Source organism: Callorhinus ursinus, unplaced genomic scaffold, assembly GCF_003265705.2.
Source record: "Callorhinus ursinus isolate GAN/ISIS: 27379988/994484 unplaced genomic scaffold, GSC_fseal_2.0 scaffold2, whole genome shotgun sequence".
In the NCBI taxonomy this organism is placed as follows: domain Eukaryota; kingdom Metazoa; phylum Chordata; class Mammalia; order Carnivora; family Otariidae; genus Callorhinus; species Callorhinus ursinus.
Genome location: NW_027397064.1, coordinates 76339524 through 76362921, shown reverse-complemented (window position 1 = coordinate 76362921; position 23398 = coordinate 76339524). Strand labels below are relative to the sequence as shown.

At 41.1% G+C, this 23398-nt stretch overlaps 1 protein-coding gene across 1 annotated transcript in view; it reads right to left on the bottom strand.

The window, feature by feature from the left end:
• The window catches only part of NEB (nebulin), a 199798-nt gene that overhangs the window by 12858 nt on the left and 163542 nt on the right, over positions 1-23398 (bottom strand). Inside the window, exons 124-144 of the mRNA XM_073884116.1 lie at positions 22720-22824; positions 22197-22301; positions 20971-21075; positions 20772-20882; positions 19977-20087; positions 19432-19533; positions 19218-19322; positions 17097-17207; positions 16286-16390; positions 15635-15739; positions 14135-14239; positions 12625-12735; positions 12099-12209; positions 11221-11334; positions 10371-10475; positions 7324-7428; positions 6676-6780; positions 5940-6032; positions 4839-4931; positions 3023-3115; positions 2414-2506 (exon numbers count right to left, since the gene is read on the bottom strand). Of these exons, the coding sequence (XP_073740217.1) occupies positions 2414-2506; positions 3023-3115; positions 4839-4931; positions 5940-6032; positions 6676-6780; positions 7324-7428; positions 10371-10475; positions 11221-11334; positions 12099-12209; positions 12625-12735; positions 14135-14239; positions 15635-15739; positions 16286-16390; positions 17097-17207; positions 19218-19322; positions 19432-19533; positions 19977-20087; positions 20772-20882; positions 20971-21075; positions 22197-22301; positions 22720-22824 (2193 nt within the window). The remainder of the gene's footprint in view (positions 1-2413; positions 2507-3022; positions 3116-4838; positions 4932-5939; positions 6033-6675; positions 6781-7323; positions 7429-10370; positions 10476-11220; positions 11335-12098; positions 12210-12624; positions 12736-14134; positions 14240-15634; positions 15740-16285; positions 16391-17096; positions 17208-19217; positions 19323-19431; positions 19534-19976; positions 20088-20771; positions 20883-20970; positions 21076-22196; positions 22302-22719; positions 22825-23398) is intronic.

Here is a 23398-nt window from a genome sequence, read left to right as displayed (position 1 = left end):
GTAGAGTAACAGATATTTAAAACCCACCAAATCTATGCAGTATAGCAAAATTGGTCCTTGTTGAGTATATTCAAGTTGTGGAGGTGGTCAAGTCTGAAAGTTAATGTTTTAATACATAGTACTATTTATTTCCCATGGAATCTTAAAAGCTCTCTGCACCCCGGACAATTTTGCCTAAATGCAACTTGTGTAACAATGAATACAAATGGTTACTTAGGGGGAAAAAACTGTCCAGGATCATCAGGATCATTAAGATCTCAGATATAAATATCAATAATACTTATTCTAATATAGAAGAAAATAATTAACAATTTTGAAAATTAATGCAAACCTTAATTTTTCCAAAAGAAGAAATCATCAAAATCACCACCACCACCACCACCATCATTTATCATCATCCCACAGGGAAAACAGTGAATGTTCCAAAAGTGATATTTACATTGACAATTTAACAAAGTTGAAAGGTTGTTAGTGAATAGTAATTAAAAACAAAGGAAAACAAAACCAAACCAAAAGACAGTGGGACCAAAGAAAGTTACTGTGGAAGAATCAAACTTCCTGAAAATATTTGAACTCACAATTAAAAACCACTTTGGATCAAACCTGCTCCACCCCCCGCCCCAAACAATCCAGCTAAATTTTACTACTGACATTTGATTTTCTATCTCAGGCATAAGTAACTCTTAAGATCCTTACACAGAAGTTTCACAGACTACTACAGAATTTTTCAACAATATTAATAAAATAAAAAGTAACTAAATATAAATTTATGACCTGATTTGTGTATTTAAGAGAAATCAGAAGGTCTGGATTTCTATTCATGGAATGGTTCGTTTAGCACAAATATCAAGACAAGGTTGCTTGGGGTTCCAACACTGAGCTACTTTCTTTTTCTGTCCTGTGTTTATCCAGACAGGATCTAGGTTAAGGCAACCACCATTCCCAATCAAGAGCCACTATTTCTACATGTGGCCTCAAGTACTGTGTCTTCGAGCTACACTAACCCAGAAGCATCTGAGAGAAGAAGAGTCCCAAGTAAATAATAGCTACAGTGTTTGGGTTTTTTGGACATCAGTGAACTTCAAAAGTCCCAGCAGCAACATAAAAGTTGAAAAGAGAAGGAAAGGAACCAATTAAAAGTTTTAAGGGACTATTATGGAAGATAGAAAATGTTAGAATCAAATGGTAAGTAAACGACGTGGAGAACAGAATTCAGTTGACACAATTTTTTAAAAAATGTTAAATTGATTATTTTAAAGGGACTAATAGAAGTTTGTTTTTTAGAAAATTATTTTTTTAAATATGGAATTAAAGGAGCTTTCTCCTGAATACCGAGCTAAAGTTTTCTTGATTGCGTTTGACTCGCTCCATCTCAGGAGTGACAGGAATGGGGGTCCCCTTGTTCAAGTTCTCTTTGTACAAAATCTGCGTGCACAAAAGCAACAGTCACATCAGCTTGGACGCATCTTTTAGGTAACCCGATCTTCAAAACAGTCCCTAAAAGTATTTTTGTTTTCGTAATGGCATAAAATAGGCCTAAACAACCTCAAGTAATAGAACAACTTTGATGTTTAGTCACACACAGGGCGATGTCTGTCTCTGAGTGGCAGTGATAAAGACGCAGCTGCCAGGCCACAGGCAGGAGTCACTTAGTAATAGATGTCTTCTCTCAAAGACAGAAGGATGAGGCCTTATCAAATAGTGTCCAAGTTAATTGAAATTAATAGCCATAATGAGTTGTTGGTAACTCTAAATTAAGGAACCAGAGAGAGAGAGAAAGAGAGGTTTGGGGGAATAAAATAAATATTAATAGATACTAAAAGCTAAATAAACATTAGCTTTCAGTGATCCTTAAACTATTCCAAAGGGAAGCTCATTTCTCTTACATGGTATACAAAAAATAGCTGAGCCACATTTCTGACTTAACTGTAAATTGCTCTGCCATCTCTTGAATGAAAATATTTAAGAATCACATTCTTTTACAAAAAGTTACAAACACAAAAAATACATCAAACAGAGCCAGAATAAGCACAAATAAAATTCTAGTTTAACACTGACCTTTTGAAGGGATGTTAGATTTTTACTTTTGACATGTGTCACACCAGTTAGAAACACCTGTGGTTATTAAAGGAGGGTTTGAGGGGGAAAAAAACAAACACTGAATATTACGGGTTTTTAAGGAAAGTGATTTATCGTTATGTTTTAGGGAAAACACAGTTAAAATTTCACGCCAGGACTCAAGTAAATACTAAATTAGATATGGGTTGAAAACTGAGGTAATATTTGGTATCATTATTTTCATTATGTGAATTTAGTAATTTTACAGGAAGAAAAATCATATGTTTGTAATGTGTTAAAAATATTATTTTAAATAAGAATTAAGGGATTTTATTTTTTGCCCCCTAAGAAATACCGAGCTAAAGTTCTCTTGATTGCGTTTGACTCTCTCCATCTCTGGAGTGATAGGTGTTGGGGTTCCTTTCCCCAAATTTTCTTTGTACAAAACCTGTGAGATACAAGAAAGTACCCAGAAGACATTCAAAACAGGCACAAAGATTAAGGAAGGGAGAAAATTAGGGGCAGGTAGTTTGTGTGAAGAGGGAGTCTTTTAGTGAGTAATATTTAGTAAGGATAATGCTTTTACTTTTTCTTCACAATTTTAATGATGAACTCTACCATGCTAATTCTGGGGAAAAAAAAGTACAACACAAAGCACTGAGTTATAGGAAATGAGTATAATGATGAGGAATCTTGCATTAATTCTACTTACAGTATTTCAGATCTAAGTTTTCACACTTGTCAGTCACTAAAAATGTTAAAGTACCACCAGAAAAGCGAGTCACTTCTGTAAGTTCAGGTGGTTTGGGTCAGGTAATAACACACACCCCTCCCTCCTCCCACCCACACACATACACAGGATTGTTAAGATTTTACTTTTATTAAAAAAGGATAATGGGTTATTCTGGTAGACTTCTAAAAAAGTAGGGAAATTGAGTTTCTAATTTGATATATTTGTAAATACCGAGCTAAAGTTCTCTTGATTGCGTTTGACTCTCTCAATCTCTGGAGTGACAGGGGTTGGAATGCCTGTTCCCAAGTTTTCTTTGTACATAACCTGTAGAAGATAATTAGAATCTAAGCCAAAAAGATGAAATGACCACGAATCCTTTGGATTACGGCTACATCTGTGGGCTACGTGGTGGGAACTCCTAAAAACAATCTAGCTTTCAAGTATGAAACTCAAGGAAGAAGGAAAAGAAATTCCACACATATTTATGTTCCCTACTCAAAAATAACTTCACTACCCTTGAACACTTGGTACTAAATTATGCATTTTCTGTTGTCAACACTTAGAACATTCCTAAAATGCATTAAAAAGTAATAAATTCAACAGTGAGAAAAATCGAACCACTTCATAACATTTAGTATTAGTAGGTCCACAGTAGATTTGTACTTAATAAATAGGTTATTTGGTTTAAAATTTTCTAATCATGTGATACTCTATTCCTTCAAGGTTGGGAATTTTGTTTTGTATTTTCTACTGAAAATTCCTAGGGGGCTCCAGTCTATTAGGTACTCCTAATATGAGACTTAAAAGTATATTTTTCAGAGAGAGCAACTTTCCTTGAAATTTCTGATGGTTGTTGGATCATGTAAACTGGTGTTTTTCAAACTGAGGGAAGTCCCTATTTTTTAGGGTCGTATCAAAGGTCTATAAATTCTAATGAAAAGAGTAAGGAACTTCCTGAACCTCTGGCCCCCTTCTTTCCTTTTAATGTTAAGAATTGTCAGCCTAAAGGAATGAATGAATGCTTTTTAAATAAATGGGTCAGTGGTGTACTTGAGCATGGGGTGGGGAGCAACATGAACAATGCAGGGCGTTTAGGTCACAGATTAATTCCCCTCAACACTGACAAACTAGTGGTGATATCTTTGTTTTGCTGGGAAACTTTGAGGGATCTTTCAAAATCTACTGTTTTAGTACAAACTTGTGTTTCTTTACCCAGCAAGGCAGCAGAACCAAGATCATGGATAACAGAACAAAACATAATCAGAGAAAGACAGGAAGTTGCAATCAAAAGGGACAAAGGAGTTTTCTTGATTTGTGGACACAAAACCCTAAATGAAATTTGTACCACAAGGAAGTCAGAGTATAAGCAAAGAGTGAAACTACACACATCCACTATGCACAGGTGCCTGGAATTCCTCACAGAGAACATGCTTAATAGAGTATGTCATTGTGGGTAGATTGTGGGACATCCAGCACCTTAAACATACAATGCCTTTGCAAGACAGCAGAGGATATGGGGCAAGAGATCTTGAAAGGGAGAGGAGAAGATTGCAGAGACTTCACAGGTCAACCTAGAGTTTTCCTGAACAGGGGAGAATTGTCCTGAGATATACATACATGCAAATATATACGCTGGAGTAACACAAAATATTACATATGATATTATGTAATATTATATATGTATGTTATATATATAATTGTGTACGTTATATAAAATTAAAATATATGCCAATTATCTAATATGTAATTACATAAAATATATAATATTTTGTGTTATTTTTATGTTTATATCTTTTAACTCGAGATCATTCTGATAACCTTATTACTACCGTTGGCACTTTTTACTCTAGGAATTGCAGGCGTGATCATTAGTCAAGAAACCAAGTCCCTTCTGCTCCTTGATGGTGTGAAGACAGAGGTTTCTTATCTAGGAGGGAGGGAGGTTTACGCCATTCCTAAGGCCTGGGAAGAAGGGATGACAGAGCGCCGGAGAGCAATTGGGAGGCGGCTGGTTGCACAAATGCGTGCTGAGCACACGGGCCATTACCGAGCTAATGTGCTTCTGTGTCTCCTTGACACGTTTTACTTCAGGAAGGTCAGAGATTGGGGTTCCTTGTCCAATGGCTTCCTTATACTTCACCTGCAGATATAAAAATGGGAACATGTGCATGTGTTTGGTTAGGAGCTCTGCAGTTTGTAAAGTCACGATTTAAATAATACAAACTCTATACTTAGTGTGCAGAGGACAATGCTTGGTCTCTCTCCTGTCCGTTCGGGGTGGAGCAGAGGGGGAGTCCATACTCAGACTGTAGCCCCTTACCTTTCCTGTGCACTCCGATGTTGTTATACCCAACAGTTCGTTTGGCTAGGACAAATACATTCACAACATAGACCCAGGAAGATTGAATTTTCGACTTTAACATATTCTGTTTTCTTATAAGTGACAAGGAGTCTCTCCTTGACTAAACTTCAGTCGGGGTCCTCTGAATCTTCTTCCCAAATAGGCCTCAACTTTTGGATTTCTGAGTCTATCTTTGTATCACCTGATATTAGCAAGGATCCTGCTAAGTCAGTTTAGCCAGAATTCCCCTACCCTTGGCATGTCTTCACCTTTGATATCTGATGAAATTCCTTACCCCACCAGCCCCACCAGGCAACGTCTGGTCACCCTGGCCTGCCACCAGCAAAAATCATGTTAGGTAGGTTCAGCCAGAACCTCCCTTACCCCTGACATTTTCTCAAATTTTCTATCCTCCCCCTGCCTCTTTATCCACCCCACCCCCGCCCCCTGATTATAAATCCTTACTTTTCCTTGCAATTCCTTTGGAATTGAGCCGTTTCGTACTGAGATCTCTTTCCCCTATTGCAACAGTCCTGCACAAAATCTGTTTTGACCGCTTGAACCATGGTCCAGCTCTGGTTTGCTCTGACACGGGCCTCTAGGTTTCCCACAGGTAACCTGCCCTCCTGCCACCTGCTCTGGCTGCACTGATTGGGGGACGGCCCTCACCACGGGCACCTACTTCAGCAGCTTCAGCTGCTTCTGGAGACAAAAGTTTTGAGCGCAGTTCAGCCCTCAAAGTAAATGATCCAAGGAAGGCAGAAAACGCAGCGGATGAGTCTCTGGTGGGGGGGGGGGTGTCTTTACCGAGCTAATGTGGTCCTGTGTTTGCTTCACTCTCAGCATCTCAGGCGTCTTTCCGATTGCCGTTCCTGGCGAGACATCCTCTTTATATAAAACCTGGGGCATTCAGAATCAGGACAACGTTACACAGAAGAAAAGAAAGCCCAGCAATTCCTGGAGGAAGACTAGGAATCATGGCTTCTGTGAAAACAAAAGACACTAGAGAATGTTCTTAGCCGTGTGCTGGAGGATCTGACATCTTCCACGTTAGCATCATTAACTCCAACCATATGTACAACACGGACAACTCTCCAGATCTTGAGATTTAATATTATCATATTGTATTAATACAGGATGAGAAAAACCGGGAAGATGTTGATTTGAAAAGACCCCTCCCATATGAAACACAATATCCATTAAAGAAATGTGAAGTCAGTTATTCTGGGGAAGGATAGTAAAAGAAACCACAGTGTCAAAAAGAAATCCATCTTCATGGAGCAAGACAACACATGTTACTGCTCTGGGATTAAAAAAAATAAAAAGAAAAGTTACTTTGTTAGCAGATTTAAGGTGTTATTTCAAATGGCGTCTGGAGTGATATTTTTAGAGCAAAGCACGGGAAATTTTAACAAATAACCACAAGTATTAACTGGGGAGGTTAGATGTTAATTGTCTGAATCAAGATGAGGCTAGCATATTTTTAAAGAAGAGAATGGAATTATTAGGTTAGTGTTCAATGGAAAATAAATAGTAAATATACCGAGCTGAAATTCTTTTGATTTTCTTTAACACGCAGTATTTCTGGCGTGTCTTCAACAACTGTAATTTTTCCTTTACTGTTTTTAAGGTCACACTGGTATTGGAGCTATGAAGAAAGAGTAAACATCTTGTTAAGATTTCAACATTTTAAAATATATTTTAAATTGTCTCTCTTGTGCAAGGGAAGTTAAAATCCAAATTAAAACCAAAACCAAATGTCTATGCCACAGTAATCATGGTCTGATAGCCGAAGGGAAACTCTTTCATAAGAATTTTGTAAAAAAAATTTTTTTTAAACCCTAAAAATGGTAAAGTGTCGTTAGATTTTTTTTTAAATGCATCCCTTCCTGAATTAATTTTGAAAATGACAGATGTCACCACTAATGGAAGATGGAGATAGTTCACATACAGTGACAAGAAGCTACTAACAAAGTAGCAGTGGGTCTTTTACGCTATGATTTGGGGAATATAAGGTGATCTTGGAGAACAACGGAGCACGTGTTCCCTGGGCCACAGGTGGGAGTTGTGCAGGGCTGCTCCACGGCCCCCTTGCAGAGGGGAGGCCCAGTGTGTATGCCCAGAGGCAGCCACCATGCCCACCTTATCCCAGGGATCAGTGGGCTGTGTCTTAGATTCAATAAAAACTTACCAGGCTGAAGTTCTTTTGGTTCTCCCGGACTCTCTGTATCTCTGGGGTGTCCAAAACAGTCTCATAATAGGACATGCATTTCTCTGCATCTTCCTTGTACTTTTTCTGAGAATAGATTCCAAGAAATAAGGATGGTGAACACCACAGGGAAATGGGCCAGTGGGACCTACCACTGCCATTCCTGCTCAGCAGAAGGAAAGTCCTTTGTAGTTTTCGGACTGTTCATGGACGTTAGGGAGTTGTAAAGCAGAGCCCTCTCTTGGTCAATGAGCTCCATGTCTTTTCTTTCTGGGAGAACTGAGCATGGGCATTTAATAAAACCCACTGTCATGGCAAAGACAGCAGAAGGAGGCCCCTGCTGGCTGGTCCACACAGAGGAAAGTGACAGACAACCAGGCTCCTGGCGATGGGGTGTCTACTGTGAACTGGATGGGGCCATTTAGCCAGGAGCCAGACGACCAACAGGCAGGGAGAGAAAAGCAGGGGGGTGAAGAGCCATCAGCAGGCCTCTGTAAAGCTGGCCTTCACTGGTGACGAGATTTTCACTGAGCTCTTAACAGGTTGGGGGTTCCTGCTACAGGACGGGCAGGGAGGCACTGCAGCACCGGAGGTACCTCTAAACAGGCCTGGGGCCACCATTATGACCGACTGACCAGCCATGGCTCTGAGCCAGCCGTCCCCGTTCTCGGGCTTTCCTGCCCCTGCCTGCAGGCTGCTTGCAGGCAAACAGGCTTGAGCAATGGAATGTAGAAAAGAGGCGACCCACCTCAAAATATCTGTAAGCCCTAACTGACCAATGGATGACTTACAACAAAGCACAGTTACCAAACAGGGAGGATTCCAAATGCCGCCATCCCTTCCCATCTTCCCCCTTTAAAAGCAGCCCCCACCCACTCCCCCTCCTTGCAGACTGCCTCTCTGCCATCCTGCCCTCTGCCCCCCGCAGTGTAGGCCCCAAACTTCTACCTCTTTTGTTCTGCCTCAGGTGACACCTGATCATGGTCCCCCATCCAATTGAGAGACACCCCATTTAGGCACCACTCTGCCTAGCCTCTGGCTGAAGACTGTGCACAGAGGTCTGCTCTTCCTCCCGACACCTGTGCCATCGGTCCTGAGACTGAGCTGTTCACTTCCATTAATCTTTGCAGCAGAACACTTCCTCCACCTTTGGGCCAGATTTTTCTTTTATTGCTCGTCACCGAGTCCTTTCACTTTTCTCTCCAGCTTTATTTAGCTCCAGTTTCTCTCACTTTTTAGGGAAGTTTGGGTGTGGAGGGCTAAGGAAAGGCTAGCTACTTTTGCAAGGTGATAAACTATTCTTTCTACATCTCTTTCCTCTAAACTGTATTACACACAAATTACGAATTATATTTATGTGTTGAAAGATTTAAACTCCTCAAAGGCAACAAAGAAGCCTTTTTAACCAATAAGAGATTTTCAGCCTAGACTTTGAACAGGAAGCCAGTTAAAACAAAGATTTCTGGAAGGAAAGAGCAGTTCACCACCTGCCTTGTTCAGGAAAAAGTCACCTGAATGACCCCTCTTAGTTATGCAAATGTAAGGCAAACAGTTCCATGGTCCTGGGAAAGTGGTAAAACCCATCCTCCTTTTCTTTTCTTTCGTTTTCTTAAGATTAAGCAAAAGCTGCTGCCTTAACTGGTTTGCTGAGCTAGTGCTCGTCGCTAAGAGGAGTGGTTAGTTTGTACTTGGAACTTGGGGGTGTTCTGAGAGCAGAGTCCCAGACCCCTGGCATTAGGAAGTATGTAGTATATTATCCTGAATTTGTAGGTCCATTCACACTGCTTGCATTAACCCCCAGTATGAGACTCAGAAGTTATAAAATACATACTTTTCACTGGAAACCGAGAAGCAATTTTGTAGAAAGCACCAGTACCACTACACCACTCAAAGGTAAATACTAATCTAAATTGGGAAGGAAGAAATCTGCCTGGCCATATCTTAGGCCTTGAGGAACTAGGCCGAGGAAACCTCCAAGAGGACAGAGAAAGTGGCTTAATTCTTCCCTTGAACAAGCCTGCGCTCTGAGGTTTTCCTTAAAGATTAGCAATGGGAAAGGCTCAAGGTTATATGGCTGGCAAGCCCTCACAGCCTCAAGAATGTTGGCCTCCTTCAGTGAACACAACATGGTAGTTTGGGGCCCAGATAATTTTGGTAATAAAATGCTCCCCCCAAAAGTTTCATTTCTCCCATTTGAATATATCTGTTTCTTATATAAACCATTCTCCAGTGATAACTATTCTTTTCTGTCTAATTTTAGGATATAAAATTATATATTGCCAATGAAGGGCTTAAATCCATGATTCCCCTGCCCCAACTGGCCATTGACAGATCGTCTGTGAATATCAAAACAAAAACAAAAAACAAAAACAAAGAAGCAAACAAACAAAAACAGATTTCCAGGGTCTACATCAGGCTTACTAGCTTCAAAATTCCAGGGTGGGTCCAGGAAACCTACACTCCCAGGTGTTTATAAAGCACAGCCTGGTCAGGTCACTATGGCTTTATAACTCATGACTCAGAAGACAATTTGGAGCTACTTAAATAAATTGCAGATCTCTGATATCACTGAAGATTAAAACAAACAGGAGTACATCCTGCTGTATAAAGGACATCATACTTTCTTTCATTTCTCAGAGTTATCCCTCACAGAGGAAGCAGGGTTAGATCGCGTGGTTGCTGTGGATGACATAGGTCAATCTGGTTAAGGAGATTATGGACTGTCTACTTTGTTCCTTCCTGATTCGCACATACAATTTACATCCACAGTATAAGAGATTTTACAGGTTAAAATACTGATTCATTAACACGGATGCTACCATGTAAGAGTTCTTCAGTACCTTAAAATTCCCTCATATAATCTATCTTAATTCTGATACAGAAATCTCACCTCTGACCCAAACTTGTATCACAGATGAATCCTTTCTCCTTTACTGGGCAAAACTGTGATTTGAAAGAGCCTACTTAGGTATTAATGGGAAGACTTCATGATTGGGGTCTATGTGTGATATTGCGATGAATGTCCTTACCTGGCTTGAAAGGTTCTTGACTTGCTGGGCATGAATGATCTCTGGAGTATCGACCACGGAAGTGAAATTGGCTTTTTCCATTTCTGCTAATTGCTTATACTTAATCTACAAAAGAACACCCAACACTTGGGTAAATATTTATAACGTACATATCTGTTGATTTCATTTGATTACGAGGTGGTCAATATTTCTTTTCCAAAAGGATTCATTCATTTGAGACTCAACATAATTTTTTTCCTTTTGTGTTTATAGCTTTATACTAAAGAGTGTGATTCAGAAAGGTTGAGTCCTAGTTGTTGAAAGACTTACTATCTAGTTGGGCACAGGGGCTGGGGAAGGGAGAAGTAGTGGGAAAGGAGCAAGATAATCAACACATATGAAGGTATGGATTGTTCACATATTAAGAGCCGGGAGCAGAACAAATAAGCAAAAGATAATGTGAGATGTTAAAAACTACCTTTTAAATTTAGGTTTTGGAAGAAGGGAAAGAAAGAACTCCCAAAATGTTCTAAGCAAGGAATTCTTGGTGCCGAATGGGGGTGGGGGTGGGTATTGACTAAGAGACAAGACCAGGATGTCCGAATCTGTCCTAGCTTCAAGCTCTCCAACTTCTACCCTTTGCTCTGAATGTCTTCTGTGGCTACAGACTCAGAAAGACAAATGAAAAGGCGGCCTGACGAAGTGTCTGTGCTCCTTCTATCAGAATGGCTTCCACCAGGCAGATGTTTAAAAATGCCACTATAGACATAGGACTGTTAATCAACCAAGGAAGATAACAGAAGGACAACACTGTGTCCTTGTAATCACTTTTTTTTTTTTTTTAAGGTTGACATGGAATAGTAGCACTGACCTGACTGGCAATATCAGTAGCATTCTTGGCCCTCATGAAGTCGGGGGTTTCATTGGCCATGGCATTCAGGCCTCTTCCTTTGACTTCCAGCTCCAAGTCTCTCTTATATTCTTTCTGTCGTAGCATTAAAACAAGAGTTACCTAACTTCCGTGACGAGGCAGTCAATGTGCAGAGTGACTGTAAATCCACATACTATACCACTATTCGGTTGCTAGTGTTCACCTTTGCTATTCCCTGTGGTCAGATGCAGTGGTGGCCACAGAAACCTGTTTTAGGAAACTGTTCTACTTGTGTCCACATGTAAGGTTTCCTTCTGAACACTTTTAGCATTCTCTACTTAGAAAATCAAAGTAATAAGGGCATTTAAATCTGGTTTGCTACATAACTAGCACTGAACTCAGGTGCATAACACTCCAGTGTGATGTTTTAATTTAAATGAGCACACCAAATGGATCATGGTTAAATCAAATACTATTAGATAAATAACAGATTACGACAGCCACTGGACGCAAACTACAGTATCGACTCATCAGAAATCGAGATATAGATATATATATAGATATATAGATATTTAAAGATTTTATTTATTTGACAGAGAGAGACACAGCGAGAGAGGGAACACAAGCAGGGGGAGTGGGAGAGAGAGACGCAGGCTTCCCACGGAGCAGGGAGCCGGATGTGGGGCTCGATCCCAGGACCCTGGGATCATGACCTGAGCCGAAGGCAGAAGCTTAATGACTGAGCCACCAGGTGCACTGAGATATATTTTATTTAACAGTTAATAACCATGTTGGATATGGAATTTGAAATTCAAACCTCTCTCTCTCTTTTTTTTTGTTGTAACTTGGCTAGGGGGGAGAAGACGTTGTGGGCCTACCTCATTGAGAATTTGAGTGGCGTTCTTTGCTCTTAGCATGTCAGGCGTGTCTTCCATTTCACTGAGACCCTTCCCACGGATGCTTTCCTCTAGATCTTTCCTGTATTCTTTCTGTATCACAAAATAAAAGCAACAACACTGACAAGAAAGCCTGGATCGTTCCTCTTAGGTGAAGAGCCAAACCGAACAAGCAAAGGCCAAAACCAAACCAAACAAAACAAAAACCCTCCAATTTTAAGTAGTTACAGCTTAGTGATTAAAGATATGATAAAGGCAGGGTATAAGCTTCATCAGTTAATATTAAATATCAGATAAGAAACTAGCACATTTCATTAGGTATTCAAGTAAAAAATGAGAAGAATTAACGTGGGTAAGAGATTAGGTGGTAACACCAAACACATGTGAACCCAATTTGAAACCCGCAAAAGTTAGATGGAGATGAAAACGGTAGAAGGAACACACTGATGAGTGTCATTAGTGCAATTATTGGGATCAAGAGCGAAAGCAAAGACCAAGTGGACACTACCTCGCTGGCTATTTTGGTTGCATATTTGACATGTAATAAAGCTGGCGTGACCTCCAGGCCCGTCAGGTTTCTGCCTTTAATGGACTCTTCATAATCTCTCCTATATTCTTTCTAATGTGAGTAGGAAGGAAACACAAATTTAAAAAAGGATCTTTATTACAACTTATTTCTCACACCTAGGAAGAAAAAAAAATCACAACCCTGTCCTTCCATGTATGACCCCTTAACTGGATCATAGTTTAGCTAACGGTCACACATTTGAAGAGTGTCTGGTTGTTCTGGAAATATTTTGTCTACAACAAATGGCCTCAAGGAGACTCAGAACTTGAGAAGCCTTGTTGGGCTCCTCATTCATATGTCCAGCACTGTAACTGGGGCTACCCCACTGTCTGCCTCACAGCAGGGAAGGACAGCGGAAGGACACGTGTGCCACCAAGACTCTGAACCCATTGTCATTCCTCCTGAGGGAACAAGATTTCTTGCTTCTGAATTAAAAGGGGAAAGTAACAACACAGAGCAAGGAGAGCCTGAGGGCACGAAATGCAAATTTGGCCTTTTTCATAAGCATGACATTATTTTTAATCTCTGAATAGATAAGGTAGACAATGAGACACAGAGAAATCCTAAGATTTTGTCCTCCACTGAGTCACAAGCTCCCCCATCTCCTCTGTAATCCCTGGACTAGGCGGTCTCATTGGGAGACTTGGAGTAAATGCTCTAACTCCATTTTTATAATTTTTAATTTTGATAGAATTTTAAATTTACAGAAAAGTTGTAAGACTAGTACAAGGAACTTCCATAGACCTTTACCCAAATTCACCAGCTGTATGAAGTTATGTTAAACGTTTGATTATTTGGCCTTCTTTACACCAGAAAGCTCCACAGAGTGCTACTTTATTAACAACCATTTATCATTATGGTTGGAGATATGCCCCATGGGGGAGAGGTAAAAAGCAACCCAAAATAAGTCTGTTTCCCAGTGAAAACAGACTTCCTAAAATTCAAAATAAGATTTCATTCTTCTCTGCTGTTGGTTAAAAAGGAAAAAAACAAATTTTTTTAGATGCTTGTTTTTACATTTCTAAAATAGGAAATATGGCATCTTGGCATCTGATGTTTTGGTAAACATCTTGATCATTACTCTTTTGTTTGGCCTGGGGCTTCCTATTAAGAGCATTCCAAAGCCAATGGTGGTTTTGTGCATTTATCAAAGAAAAATTCATATTACATTCAATATAATTTGTTTCAGAGTTAAGAATAGTTTGCTATATTCTAATGCTATGAAAAAGAGTTGAAATAAAACATATATGGTTAAGTATTTACTATTTAGAGCCTTTAGCATAACTGAACCATAAGATTTCAGAGATGGAAACATTTCAGTGACCACACGTGAAAAAGTTCCATCACCTACAACTTTTGGATAACAGCAGGCTGAGTACATGGGTGGGCAGAGCTTGTCTTTAACAGCTTGACGGCACATTTGTGGTGTGGTATGTTTTGTAGGACTTACCCCACTTTGCATCTGCTGAGACTCTTTGGCAGTGATGTACGTTGGTGTTTCAAAGTCCAACATGGGCTTTCCTCGTTCCTTTTCATACTTTTCTTTGTATTTCACCTAGTGACGAAAAACCTTATTAGATAGATCTCCTCTGGTCAATTCCCAGACAGAGACCAGCGTAGGGATAGTATTTTTTAACTGATACATTAGTCGACATGGATGGCATCTCATTGTCACTCAAAACAGGTTCATGTTTCAGATCTAGCACCTTTTTGTTGTTGCCTGAGAGAAAACACCCTTACTGTTGGCAATGCAGAATTAGGATTTGTGTTCAATTCAAGAAGACAAAAGAATCACTGCACAAGAATCAGCTGAGAGAAAGGCTGGGGCAAGGAAATGCATGGGGAACATCCCCCATCAGAGAAGGTCGTCCAAGATCAGATAGGCCTAGAGGTGAGCACTGTAACCACAGCATCTGTCAATGTTTCTGAGAAGTATCTCCAGTTTTTGTTTCATGAAGAATTTTATCAGAAACCTGGGGTCTCGATTCAAGAGATAACACACACAACTTTCTTTATATGTCAAGAACTGGATCTAGGTCACAATTGGTCACATATTCAGTGCAGCCAATCTAAATTCATACAAAAATGAGAAAGAGTTTACATGTCGACTGACTAAGAAATCTGATGTTCTCAAAAGAGCCCCAGTGCTATTTTACAAATACAACATCGTCATCATTACATATACAATGTTCCAATCCAATGGAGGATGTGGACATGCGATTAAGAGTAGGGGCAGCCCACAGATACTCAGAAATGGAAAGTCAGAGAGGCAGAAGCCCTGTTCACACAGCATCTTCATGGCAATGCTCAATCTCAGCAATCTTGCTGAAAATAGAAACCTGGGGGCACCGGCTGCTTCACAGATGACACAAAGACACTTCTAGTAATTTAGCCCTCTTGGTTAATGCCCAACAGGGGACCTAAACAATTCTGGATTTGTGACGTAGGAAGTCATGTGATAGCAAACTCCTTCTCTGAGTCCTTTCTTTGGAGAATCTTAATTATTTTACAAATTTTCAATTCCTTAAATACTTACAGATACTTCAATGGTAGATCTAATTGTGTTACTTTTCTGCTCAAAATCCTCCAAAGGCTATCATCATTGCAAGGTTTCCTAAGTGGGGGTGCAGACTCATGAGGGCACACTGGGGTTATTGTAAGGGGATTGTCCCCCTTGTAACATAATCTTTATGCTTCCAGCCTGTCAGTGATCTGAATAACACACATTGCATGTATAGACACTATTTCTCCAATACGTGTTGATGCTGTTATTTCATAGCATAAAATTTTGTTTCAAAATGCTGCTAAATTCAAGCTCCCCTATATCTTTGGACAGTTTCCTCCAGCAATGGCTACTAAAACTATAACTACCATTCTGAGGGGGAATTCATGAACGTTTTTGACATTGTAGCTGAACGTGCTGCAGGAAAAAAAGTCTGGATTGACTTACTATACTCTGTAACTCTGTGGCCTCCTTTAGATGAAGCTGCTCCAGATTATCAGGTATTGTGTGGTAATGGCCTTTACTCTTCTCATAGGTCTTCTTGTACTGGTACTGAGGGGAAGATGACAAAAAGGCACATGGTTGGAAAAGCTGCTCAGCATTTCTATTTTTCCTTTTTAGGTTAGATATTTACACAGCAGCATTGTCAAGACCAAACTAAGAGCAGCAAACACTCAGTGGGGGGTTACGCAAATGTGTCAAAGGAGGAAGATCCACATCCAGTACTGCCCAGTTGATACAGGATGGCCAACACTTAGGTTATATGGCATATTCAAAGGAGGCTGGAAAAGTGAAAAGTGAAAGAAATTACTCCATACCATGATTCTGTGTCCTTAGAAGGAGGGAAGGGCTTAGTTAATTGGAAAATAAAAAGTTTAAATATCCTAAGAATAAAAGCTTTTTTACATTCTGAGAGGTGTCAAAATCCGAGGAGAGTTGATAGACTAATGTAATTTGGAAGGATGCATTCACACAGAAGAGCTTTCTAATAAATCTAGTGTCCCGGAAGCAGAGAAGGAGATGTATGTGAGTTCAGCAAAGGATTTCCGCTGCGAACGGGTGAAACATGCTGTTTCTATAGCAAATGAATGAGCTTACAGAACTGGCAAGGTGGCTTGTATTCAGCACATGATTCATTATCAGAGACTCCTTCATATCAGTCACAGGCTTGTGAAGTTTCTTCAGGTCAGCTTTATATTTAACCTGCACATGAAGGGGGAAGAACAAAATCACATAAATAGGAACTGGAAGACAGTACTAATGGAAGCCATGGTAAGACATCCCATCTGGAAACAAATTCTGGAGCTGGTGATGGAAATCTACACGCCTCATTCAGAGGGGCTAAAAAGTGGAAACAACTCAAGTGTTCATCAACAGATGAACGGAGAAGTAAAATGTGGTGTATACACACAATGGGATATGATTTACTCATAAGAAGAAATGCAGTTCTGACAAATGCTACAACATGGATGAACCTTGAAAACATGATGCTAAGTGAAGCAAGCCAGACCAAAAAAAGGGACAAATATTGTATGATCCCACTTATATAAGATTCTCTAGTAGGCAAATTCATAGGGACAGAAAATAGAGTATAGAGGTTACCAGAGGCTAGGGGGAGAGAGGAATGGAGTTATGGCTTAATGGTTGTACAATTTCTGTTTGGGGCAATGGAAATAATGGTGGTAGCTGGACAACACTGTGAACATAATCAATGCCACTCAACTGTACATTTCATTTACTTATTTATTTAAACAATCTCTATACCCGTGGGGCTCAAACTTATCATGCTGAGATCAAGAGTCGTATGCTCTTCTGAGCCAGCCCGGTGCCCCTCAATTGTACGTTTAAAAATAGCTAAAATGGCAAATTTCACGTTATATATTTTGCCACAATTAAAAAAAAAACATACCTCACTTGCGAGATTGTTAGCATCTTTCATGACTTTGTAAAGCTGGCTGTCTTTTGGATTGAATTTCGGTGTTTTGCCCTTCTCTTTGTCAAAATTTTCTCGGTATTTAACCTAACAACAAATGCAAAATTCCAAATTATTTCTGAACATCAATTAACTTGAAAACTAAGAAATGGAGGAAATATAAATACAAAAGAATAGGTTATACATAAAGTGATCATATAACTTATTATCCACACTAGGACGCTTTTAAGAGTGAAGAAGAGCACAACCAATGTTATGTTGGGGCAACAGGCAGTCAAGGGTAAGACTGAGTGCTATAGTATTTGCCTCACTCATTTTTATATTATCCAGAAGTAGGAAAGATAATCACCTCTTTTTAATGCAAAACAAAAGTAAGTGGAAAAAGGCTAAAGGCTTCAGGCTACATTCAGTGATCCAGTGATCTAGTGGAGGCTTCTGACCCTAGGAACCACCAAAACCAAAAGCATTTTAGGTCTACTGTAAGGAGTTCAAAGGGGTTGTAAATGGTCCAGAAGAGGGGAACATAGGAATCTGTTAATTAGGAGAATTTATTGTAATTTTAAAATAGTACTTTGGCTATATCATTTTGATTTTTTCAAACTTGGCAAAAAATGGCATTTCTGAGTAAAAAAAGAACAGAGTGTGGGGGGGGGCAAGACCCTCAATATGATTTTAGGCTAGAAGAAAGAAGTGAGATATTTTACAATAACGACAAAAATAAGATTAAGTATACTTTTAGGATACATAAAAGTAAAAAAAATGCAAAGGGCTAACTTCAAGTTAAAAAATAAGCATAAATACCAGCTTACTCTACTAATAGCTGTTCCAAATTTTAATCCGTTTTTTAAATTTCCAAGGTCGTGCCATCATCAAGGTAAAAACAAAGAAATGATTTTGATGTTGAAATTTTGAAGACTTTGATGTTTTTGAAAATTGAAAGGCTCGCACTTCTAATCCTGCGTGAAACCTCAGATGTGGACAAGGAGTCTGGGTTTACTCCCTGTGGAAGGCTCGCCTCAGGGTTTATAGCTTCTCAGTGTGGCCCCAGGCCCACAGGGTCTTACTGATGTGGGGGCCTCCCCCATCCTGACTTTGCTGTCTGGCTGATACTTGGGTAGAATACCTCAAAGGCCAAAGGAGAGGGCAAAGGCACAGGGCTGCATCTTACGACGCCTCCGTGATGGGGATTTGAAGAAAACTAATGTACTCATCAGGGATGTAGGACTGACACCAGCAAACTGACATCTCTTTCCCTTTTTCTCATCTATTTTCTTAACCTCGGTCAGGGGACTGACCAAATTACACTCTTTTCTGTTGACTTCTATAGCATTCTGTGTAGAATGCTATAGAACTTTGCTGAAGGATTTACTTCTGTGCACGCCCATGCCCTCCCTCTGGAACATGCCACTTGGAGTAGGAAGATAAATAGACTTGCTCAATAAAGGTGGTTTAATTGAATGAGAGGAAGAGAGTTTTCATGCCTAGGTAAAATAGCTGAAGAAGATGATTTACAGGAAAATTCAACAGAATGAGGCATTTCTTCTCAGCACCCTGGATATACCTTGTTATGTATCACCCCAAACTATAATTATTTATCTATGGACATAAAGACTGAGGACATCTGTTCACCCCTCTAGTTCTCAGCCCAGTCATGCACTATGTAGATGCTGAATGGAAGAATAAAGGTGACTGCATCTGGTTGGGTTCTAGAGGTTTGAATTTCATGACTCTTGCCTATTAAATTCCCACAGGTGACTCAAGTATGAATGCCACCCTTGGGATATAATCTCACTACCTGAGGAGAGGTGCCCGTAGGACCTCACAAGTCGATGTTTTTGTTCCACGAAGACTGTTAAGCACACAAACATCTAGACATATACCCATAAATGGAAAAGTAGAGAGTGAGAAAGGCCTGGAGATATTAGAAACAAGAGACAAGGTCCTTGGCAGACTTTTACGATCTAACTTTTCAAAGCTCAGCAGCGCTATCAAAGACCCAGGATCTCTTTTGTTGCTACTCCTGCATTTCCATGCTGGGAATCACGTCTTCCTGCAAGGTTTTTCACATGAGAGATGCCACTCGCCCGTCTGTATTACCTGGCTGCTCAGCCTGGCTGCCTTCTTGGCCATTTCAATGTCTGGGCGACCAAGCATGCTTAACCCATGGCTGCCTTCCTTGCGGTGCTTGGCTCTGTACTCCACCTGAATCAAAGAAAACCAAAATGGGCAATACATTCTAAGAGGTGGGTGCCTTGTACTACTTGGTGGCTGTGACCTCTGGGGAGCAGGTACATTTTCACCACATGCTTACCTCACTGGCCTGTTTGGCCGCCTGAGTGGCCTTCTTGATGTCTGGCCGATCAGCCACCGTGGTGTAATGCAGGTTTTCTTTGGCATCTTTTTTGTATGCGACCTTTATTTGGAGAGAAAAAAATGTTTACTCACATGGGAGATATGCTGTCTTTGAAAAAGTCCTCATCAAGCACAAGCAACCGTTTTATTAAAACCAAACCGATTTTATTTTATGTATTGGACAGAGAGAGACACAGTGAGAGAGGGAACACAAGCAGGGGGAGTGGGAGAGGGAGAAGCAGGCCTCCCACCAAGCAGGGAGCCCGATGCGGGGCTCGATCCCAGGACCCTGGGATCATGACCCGAACTGAAGGCAGACGTTTAACGACTGAGCCACCCAGGTGCCCCCAAACTGATTTTTTAAATTACCCTCTTTTTTAAACTACCAGACAGGGAAATCAGGAATACCACTCAATGAAACCAGCCCAATTTGCACCAGTAGGCACCAATTTGGGATCCACTGGCTCAACGGGCCCCCTGAGAGTGTGGACAGGGGGAACTTACATTACTCTGCTTCTTGGCCACTTCCATAGCATGCTTCACCTCCGGGGGCTCCAGCATGATGGAATAGTTGGATTTCCCTTTCTCCTTGACGAACTTCTTTTTGTAATTTGTCTAAACAGAGCCAGAATTACTTATGTGAGCAGAGGAATCGGGGAAAAGAACTGATTTACTTGAAGAACTGTGAGATCTCCAGGAAAATCCATGGCTCCCCATTCTGGCATCAGTCTGGAACCTGGATCTCTGATCCATAGTCTAGCTCTTCCTTGTCGTTTCTGTCCTGGAACCCAACACTTGAAACACATGGCAATCCTGGGAGAACTGACTACAAGCAAATTAAACTCCAGCTTTCAAAAACATATGGAACCATATAGGGCTCATAAAAATAGAATAGCGAGATTATTAAAGCATTATTGATAAGGACAAAGTGGGCAGATAAAAAGCAGTGATTTTACTTCTCTAAAATTGTTCAGCAGTTTAATGATGGGAGAGGCCATTCTTAATCAGCAATGCTTCCCCCTTTTATTAACGCTAGGTTCCTGACATCTTATATCGCAGATAACATGTCCTGTGGCAAAATGCCTATTTGCCATAGTTGCCATAATAGGAAGCCTAATAAATATGGAGTCCTCCTTTAAAGCAGAATTGAAAATTCACACACAGGCATTGATGATGGTAAGGGTGAAGCAACGTACAGGAAAGCAGTTATAAGCAAAAAGGCAGCTCGCCCCAGATTTCCCTGGATCCTAAGGTCAAGTGGTGTTGCTGCTACCAAGAGTCCTGGGGCTGGTCACTTACATCACTGACATTCTTGGTCACTTCCTTGACATGGATGGTGTCCCTGGTCTCTGGCAGTGTTGTGTATGAGCCCTGGGCCAAGTGCTTCTTGACGTAGTCCTTGTACTTGTTCTGAGGGAATCCACAGAGAGCTTGTTAGAGTGTCTACCTGGGGCATTAGCCCAAGACAGAAGCAGAGCATATGTTGCTGGAGGGTTACCTCAGACACCAGATTGCTGACAGTCTTTGCCAGGAGGATCTGAGGAGTGTCAGGCACAGCATGGCAGGTTCCTCTTTCCTTGACATGTTTCTCTTTGTATTTCAGCTGCGGGGGTGAAAAAAATATTTCTTTAGCTCCTCTGGGTATCCGGTATATATTTATGCAGTCCCCGAATCACTAGATAGAGGTGGGAAAACAGAATCACTGACACAGCAACAACATTAAACTCAATAAAAGGTTTGATGTTGGGAAATCTTGGGAAATATCCAAAAGAGATTTTCTTTCTCTCTTGCAAGTTGAGGCTTTAATAATAATAATTCTTAACCTCAGGAACAAACTGAGTGTTGCTGGAGTGGTGGGGGGTGGGAGGGATGGGGTGGCTGGGTGATAGACATTGGGGAGTGTATGTGCTATGGTGAGCACTGTGAATTGTGTAAGACTGTTGAATCACAGATCTGTACCTCTGAAAAAGATAACGCAACATATTTTAAGAAAAAAGAAAAAGAAGAAGATAGCAGGAGAGGAAGAATGAAGGGGAGTAAGTCAGAGGGGGAGACGAACCAGGAGAGACGATGGACTCTGAAAAACAAACTGAGGGTTCTAGAGGGGAGGGGCTGGGGGGATGGGTTAGCCTGGTGATGGGTATTAAAGAGAGCACATTCTGCATGGAGTACTGGGTGTTATGAACAAACAATGAATCATGGAACACTACACCAAAACAAATGATGTAATATATGGTGATTAACATAACAATAAAAAAGAAAAAAAAAGAAAAAAAATAATGATCAAAATGGATCTCATGATGAATCTTTATACATCTAGCCTTAGTTCAAAGGACTTTCAAACATGTCATTTGACCCGCTCCGGAACCCTGGGAGGCATTATTATTTCTCCTTTACAGATGAGGAAGCATAGGAAGAATATGATCACACAAAAATGAACGTTTCCGCATAGAATCCAGCCAGAACTTCAGTTCTCACTGCGTGAATGATCTTGTGGTGCAGTATATATCAAGAATGGCCACCTGGATTTTATAGCTTCCCCCGCCTGTCACCCTGCTCTGCCACGTCACTGGCATTCACTGGGAACAGGGTCATATTTCAGGACCCGTGCCTGAGCTCCTACACCAGCAGCCTCCTCCGTCCTTCCCTGGTGTTGCTGGGGACTGTGCCGCAGAGGACGGCCCTGAGCCAGGTTAAGTGTCACAGAAGGCACTAGATACTTACGTCACTTTCTATTAAAGAATTCCTCAGGGCTAGCACCATGTCTTTATCATCAGTGACAGAAAGCTTGCAACCTTTGAGGAACTCTCGGTCCAGCTTATACTCAAACTGAAACAGAAGAAAGGCAGAGGAAGAAGCCGGCATTTACTGTAATCTGTAAGGAATCCTCGTTTTAAGGGTACTATGAGGACTTGCCACCAGAATGGAGGCAGAGGCTTCCTGGCCCCTCACTGCATGCTAGGGTCCCCCTCTCTAGCCCTGAGGCCGGGACCAAGCCCTCCCTGCCTGCTCACCCCCAGTTCCTCCCCAGCCTCACCCAGGACTCTGCACCCTAGTGCCGGTGCCCAGCTGTGGGAGACGAGGCTCCAAGGCAGGTCTGCTTCCTGCGCTTGCCTCCCACCCCTCACACCACCCCCCATCCTTCTGGGATCTCGAGTGAGCTAGGCTGACACCCACAACAGTGGTTATTATGAGTAATTATTCATGCTTCTCAGGCATGTCAGAGAGCCCGACTGTCCCCTCTCACATCGCTCTGCTGCAGGGATGACTTGGCCGCCTGGATGAAGTCCGGTCGGTCGGGGGTCCACCTCCAGTGGGCTTTGTTGGCTTCATACTGCTTCTTGTAGTCCAGCTGTTTGTAACAAGACGAAAATAGGTCATTTAGTTCAGTGGGCTGAATTCATAACCACGCATGGCACAGAGGGACCCATCGTGCTTCTCAACATACAACAAATCATGGTTCTTGATGCAAACGAGAGCCTCAATTAACATTTCTGTACAATTTATGCCACTAGTCAGCCACTGAAGAAGTCATCTCGTGGGACCGTTTGGTCTCAAAATAGGGGCTAAAAATTGTATAGGCCTCCAGGTGAAATAATTCTACAGTCCCTTTAACTCTGTCAGTGCAGCTTTATCATCTTCGGAGTCAAGGGCTTTTAATTTCTAGCTGACCTCAGGCTTAATCTTTCTTAAATGATTAAATTTACAGTATTTATTTCATGCCAGGCACTTTTCTCAGTGCTTCATAACTACTACCTCATTTAATCTTTGCAACACCTGCATGAAATTGACAACTGAGGAACCAACCAGAGGGTTAAACAAACTGCCCAAGGGGAGGCAGCACGTAAATGATGGAAATGACAGAAATGACGGAAATGACGGAGCTGGGACTCAAACCGGCAGACTGGCTCCAGAGAGGCTCGCAC